At 39.6% G+C, this 6,215-nt stretch overlaps 1 protein-coding gene across 1 annotated transcript; it reads right to left on the reverse strand.

Annotated features, from left to right (window-relative positions):
• Positions 1–292: 292 nt before the first annotated feature.
• Positions 293–5,727, reverse strand: LOC111718899. Its single transcript, XM_023495656.2, has 2 exons — positions 5,379–5,727; positions 293–1,491 (listed from the first exon to the last, which is right to left on the reverse strand). The coding sequence occupies exons 1-2, from the start codon at positions 5,607–5,609 to the stop codon at positions 958–960; spliced, it is 765 nt and encodes a 254-aa protein (XP_023351424.2). The 5' UTR covers positions 5,610–5,727; the 3' UTR covers positions 293–957.
• Between the last annotated feature and the right edge of the window lie 488 nt (positions 5,728–6,215).

Below are 6,215 nucleotides of genomic sequence, written 5' to 3' on the forward strand. Positions count from 1 at the left end.
GAACAGAGAGAAGGGTATTTTAGAAAGTACACAATCACTTTCTGAAGAACACTAAGTGATCCAAAAGTTGCCAACTCCCTAAACTACACATCCCCAAAATTGCCCATAGTAGGAAAGGTATGAGAAACTGAGATCTCATCCTCAGGTCCAGCTGATCATTTAGCCTTGGTCAGAAGCATCTGCATAGGATGCACTAGGTGTCCCCTTGCATATTGTAAGGTATGTTGACACTATATATCTCCTTTTTAAAATATGTATTTTAAAAACAAAGTTTACTTGTTATTTAAATAAAGTTTTAATTTCTTTAATCTGATGAACAAAAAAAGAATATCCTATATAAAATGAACTCAACATTTAAATAATGGTCAAATTAACGTGAAGTGCAATGAGAAAAGCCTAAGCTATAAAGTCAGGAAACATGGGTTCAAGTTATTCAGCTGATATCTGTTTTTGTAGCTTCCAGCAAACACTTAATTTCTGTAGGTCTTAATTTTCTTATTTGTAAAATGAGCAAATTGTACCCAGTTCTTTCCAGCTCTATACCTATGACTCTATCATGAAATATTCAATATAGGTACAAATTAAAAATAAATAAGTGAATAAAATTGACTTGGTGTATATCCTAATAAAAAATTTAGCTCCCAACTATGTGTTTGTGGGTCTCCATAAACAGTGACTCTTGTGCAGAGCTTGGAACCTTTATTTTGTGGCTTATCGGATTTGTGAGAGGAAGCATGTCCAGTGCCAGTGGAGAGGGGCTAGTGACTACAAGATGACTCTTTAGAATTGGCCAGAGAGAGGGGAAGCATGCAATGATTGAAGGGATTAGGGTTCATGTGTAACTATTACTGAATAACAGCCACGACAACACTCACCAACTGAGGCTGTTAAATTGATTTTCTTGGACATGTGAATTGTCTAGCAACAATCTATCTGCCAAACCTTGCTAGAACAATTCTAGGGCCTGACATTCAGCTGCTTGAGCATTTCTAATGGAGTAATTGCATTCAAAATCAATATATCCAGGTAGTTGTTCTTGCTACGGAAATCTAACCCTCCTTGACTTTCCTGTGGATCAAAGCTAAGTGGAAGATAAGGAGCCTGGGCCTCCATGATGTAGGATTCTGTCAGATCTTTGACTTGGCTTGCTAACAATTCAGAACTGCTTCTTCTTCTTCTTAGGGTCCTGAAGGGAGGGAAGGGTCGGGAAGACGCCTCAGCCCCTCCCTGGGCCTTCATGTTGGGTCCTTTGACTTTGTAGTTTCTGAGGTCAGTCAGCCTTTGGTTGAAATAGTCTTCTAGGCTTTGGTCCACAAAGTCTCCATTGGTGTTTTGACGATTCCTTGTAGAATGGGGCCCCAAAGAACAGCCGGTATCTCTGCCTAGGGTTAGATCATGATGAGATATCTCCATCGTTGAACTGTTTCCTTTTTTTCCAATAGCCAAAACATCTTGGTTCATGCCCAATACTCTGCAGCTATTCCGTGAAATCTTGTGGAAGTTGTAGAGGAAATAAATAACAAAAATTTAATTAAATTTGTAACTAGTTTGGCTACAGGAGGCAAGAACCAAATTGACAAAAGCTAAATTCATTGGGCATATTTAATATAATAAGATAAATGGGTTGCATATATCCAGAGACTACTAAGTATGATAATCATTATGAGAGATAATGTGATATAACATAGAGCACTGAATTTGAAGTCAGGGATCTGGATGTGAATTGCAGTCCTATCCCTTACAACCTGTGTGATGTTAGGCAAGGGACTTCACTCCCTTGGGGCTCAACTTCCTCATTTTTAAAGAGAAAGGATTGGATAAAATGATATTCTAAGTCCTTCTCCAGCTATCAATTTATGACTGTCTATTATAACACTGATGGAGACAGAAAGAACTCTTATAGACCAAAGCTTCTTAAACTGAGGTTTGTAACCACATATTGGTCACATAACTGAATGTGGGGACACAAAATTATAATTTGTTATCTGTAAATGTTTGATTTGTATACCTATTTATATATCTATATACTTGGGTAAAAAGAGATCACAGTGGAAAAAGTTTAAGAAGCTCTTATAGACTACTCTAAAGGCTTTTATAGGGCAACTAGGTGATGATGTAGATTTAGAGTGAAGTAGATAGACTCATCTTCCCGAATTCAAATCTGGCCACAGATAAGTAGCCATAATTTACCAAATTCTGCATCAGTTCTTCAGCTGTAAAATGAACTAGAGAAATAAATAGCAAACCATTTCAGTATCTATGCCAAGGAAAATCCACAGAGTCATAAAATATTAGATATGATTAAAAAAACTGAACAACCAAAAAAAATTTTATTCTGTGTAGTTGACTATATCTTCTCTGTAATTTATAGTATTGTTTGCCTGGGGAACTGAGAGGCTAAATAACTTGTCCAAAATCACACAATTGGTATGATTGAGAGGTAAGACTCAATCTCAGCCAATAAAGTCACAGCTCCAGATCCAATAAAAGACATATCTCAGAACTGACCAAATCAATATAATAATCAATCTCAGAATCTAAAGGGAGCCTCACAGACCATCTCTGAGAAGCTCAGAGGCAAAGAGTCAGTCAGTAAGCACTTATTAAACGCCTACTTAGTGCTAGTGCTGTGCTGAGTACTTGGGATGCAAAAAAAAAAGCAAAATCAGTCCCGGCTCAACTCCCCAGTTTTAATGGGGGAGCTTATAGTTGTAAACCACTATATACATATAAGATATATAAATACAGAGCAGATGGAAGATAATTTGAAAGGAAAGAGACTAGTCATGTCGGGGTAAGGAAGTGGGGAGAGAAATGATAGGCCTTCTGCAAAAGGTGAGATCTGAGATGAGTCTTGGAGTACACTGGGGAGCCAGAAGGTAGAGGTGAGGAGGGACAGCTTCCCCAACATGCAGTAAAAAGGCAGAGTCAAGAAATGGAGTTTCCATGAAGAATCTCCTTTACAATTCATCCAACAGGACTACATTTGAAGACCTCCAATGACAGGAAACCTACTACCTCTTGAGACAGTCATTTTCATTTGTGGATAGCTCTAAGTGTTGGAAGTAGTTATTTATATTGAACCCCAAATCTGCCCCTCTCTGGCTTCCTTCTGTTACTTCTGATTCTGCCCTATAGGGCCAAGCAGCACAAATATCATATTTCTTCTCCAAGAGAGTCCTTCAGATATATGATAACAGATATCTTGCTTCCCACTACCCCCAAAGGTGTAACAGCCCATTGTCTTGGGAAGCCCTTTCCCTCCAGAAAGTATGTTACTATTTAGTAAAAAGACAAGTCTGGGGGAAATGTATTTTCCTTGCGGATCATTCTTTTTTGCTTGCATTAGTATCCCTAGGGCTTGGTCAGTGGCTGGCATATAAGTAAATATCTAATAAATGTTGACTTGGCTTAAAGAGCCGATTAAAGCACTTTGAGGTTGAGTGCTCCAGGGCAAGTCCTCCTAGCTCCAAAAGCAATACACTGTACCTTAACTATAGTAATAATAACTTATTCAGCTCTTTAAGGTTTCTTACAACAATTCTGTGAAGTAAATCATTCAAGTTCTCTCATCTCCATTTTACAGATAAGGAAGCTAAAGAGCAGAGAAGTAACATGACTTGTTTTTGACCACATAGCTATCAAGTGTCAGAGTAAGGATTTGAACCCAAGTTTCCCTCCTCTAAGACCAATACACTTTTCACTACGCTACCCTACTCTGAAGAATGCGGATAGAAGATAGTATTTGAATTATTGGAAGAGACAGTAAACTCCATTTTGGAATGAGCTACTTGCATGCCAGTCAAGATACTCTCTTTGGGATGCTTGAAGCTGAAGTGTACTTGCCTAGAATCATACCATATTAGTTCTGAAATAGACCTTAAAGATCATTTAGTCAATTCCTCACATTTTTTACAAATGAAGGAACTGAAATCCTGGGAAGTTACCACTTTGATATCTGTTCCCAACTTATCTGAGGTCTCAAATCCAATAAAGGAGAAAAGGAAAACTGGAACCCAGGTCTGTGGGCTCTCACTATAACCCAGTCCATTATCCTATCCCACCTCTCTACTTAGAGATCATGTGAGCATTAATTAAATTAATGATTCCAAAGTGTTTTAAGATGCAAGAAGCTGCTGTTTCTCTAAAGCTCCAAATACTTCACTTTCATAACACCCTGGGCTCTTAATTCACTGCTCCCAAAGGCTGCTGCTGAGAATTTACCACCCTAATAAACCACTCGTTATGTCTGGCTGTCATTAAACATACAATAAAATCTTCAATTACATTGCAGTTTAATTTTTCCATGTTAATTGTCCAACAGCTGTATTTGGAACAGAAGAGCTGGGACCTCTCTCAGCCAAAACTGTGCTGTGTTTGGCCAGATTGCATGAAATGAGATACTCGGTGGAATTCTACCAGTGGCCTCATCTGACCCAGCTGCTGCTAAGCAAGGCGCAGGATCTGAATTAGGCTCCCAAGCTTGCCTGTGGGGGCTCATGAAGGAGATCTTCCTCTCTTTTTAAGCTCTCTGTCTTCTTAATGTGGTTCTTTCCCTCTGTTCTCCCTTTTTCCCTCTCCTCTATCCTTTCTTTATTTTCTTTTCTCTCCACTTCTGCCTTTTTCTGTCTCTGCTGTCTCTTTTTCTCAGAAGCAAGAGGTGAGAGTTGGTTAGGGTGGAAAGAAGGAAGTCCATTGCTATGCTTTTCCCAGCACCATCCCACCGAGTGCATAAGCACCAGTGGCATGTGACCCCAGCATTGTATGGTGACATGAGGACTCCCAAGGACAGAGGGGGCACGCATAAAACCTTACTGTGAGCAGAGGAGAAAAGCAGGGCAAGCAGAAATGTTCCTTCAGGCAGACTTTCTTCCAGTGAAATTTCAGGGTTTGGCTAACTCTAAAAAAAGAGATCTAAACTTGGAGATCATACTGAAGGGAAAAACTAGGGGAAAGTCTTAATCTATACTTCATGCTTTCCCACCTCCATGCCTTTGCTTGTGCTGTTTTCTCCACTTGCAATGTTTTCCACTACTACCTTCCAAATCCTATCAATCCCTCAAGACTCAATTCAAACACCACCTTCTCCATGAAACCTTCCCTGAATATCCCAGCCCACAGTGTTCCCAAACCCTCTGAATTTCCATTGTGCTTACTAATGCCTTTGACATTTCTGGAGTACTCATTTACTGTCTCAAATTGCAGTTGCTGGTATTTCTGGGGTAGTCTTATCTACCTAGAAGATTAGAACCTAAGTCACTTCCTACACACCCACAGCATCTTATATGGTGTATGTTCAATACATTTTTTTTTCTTTTTGAATGAATGGATTGTTTCTTATCCAAACATCACTTTAGTGAGCCTTCCCAGCCACTTACCTTGACATCCTGGAAACCTGGATATTCAGGGATGCTAGGTAGGGTACATCCACTGAAACTGTTGGATCTTCTCCTAGAGAACAGTCTTCGAGACCCATTCCTGAGGTGGTAGCCCTGCCTCAAGTCCTCAGCATTATCTTTGCTACAGCAGGAAACCTCTGGCCCAGCTTTGAGAAATGGATCGTAGCTGGGTTTATTAATTTCCTTATTGCACAAAAAGCTATACATCATTGGTCCAAATTCAGAGAAATACCACTCCTCTCAAAGTGGTTATGGTTACCTGGCAGACACTAAAAGAGACTTGCTAGAGACTCAGGCAATGTCTCTCACTGAACTTTTAAGGAAAATTGAAGTAAGAAACCAGCAGAAGTCAAATCTTCTACTAGGGTCAGTTATAGTAGTGAGAAAGAATGGTTCTGACTCAAGCTCACCTTCCTGAATGGACTGACTTCTCTGGAGTAATTCAATGAACTCAAATCCTGTCAAAGGAGCTTAGGATAGGTGGAATTATGAAGATTAGTGATGCTCAGTCTCAGCTTTCCTTCCCTTCCCTCCACCCTTGACATAAACTGAAATGCCCTGGTCTGATGATCTGACTAACGGGAGAATTATCGAGATAATTCTTCAACAAGAACAAGAAACAGGATCCCCTACCCAGTTCTGAGTTGGCAAGGGGAAGAGGAAGTGGACTAACAGGAGAGTGAAGTGGGAAAAGGGCACAAGCACATTTATTAATGAGGAATAGTTGGGAAGATTGAAAATATTTTGCTCATTGCCTTCATATATTTCAAAGGCTGTAGTGTAGAAGATATAGTGAGTGTAATCCTCTCAAAAGAG

The sequence above is a fragment of the Sarcophilus harrisii genome, chromosome 2, assembly GCF_902635505.1.
Source record: "Sarcophilus harrisii chromosome 2, mSarHar1.11, whole genome shotgun sequence".
Lineage (NCBI taxonomy): Eukaryota > Metazoa > Chordata > Mammalia > Dasyuromorphia > Dasyuridae > Sarcophilus > Sarcophilus harrisii.

What these genes read in the sequence shown, in the direction of transcription:
- LOC111718899 (XM_023495656.2), bottom strand. Translation starts at nt 5,609, where the DNA reads ATGATGTATAGCTTTTTGTGCAATAAGGAAATTAATAAACCCAGCTAC. An exon ending in CAGGTTTCCAGGATGTCAAG is followed by an intron (nt 1,492 to 5,378) that starts GTAAGTGGCTGG and finishes AACTTCCACAAG; the next exon opens with ATTTCACGGAATAGCTGCAG.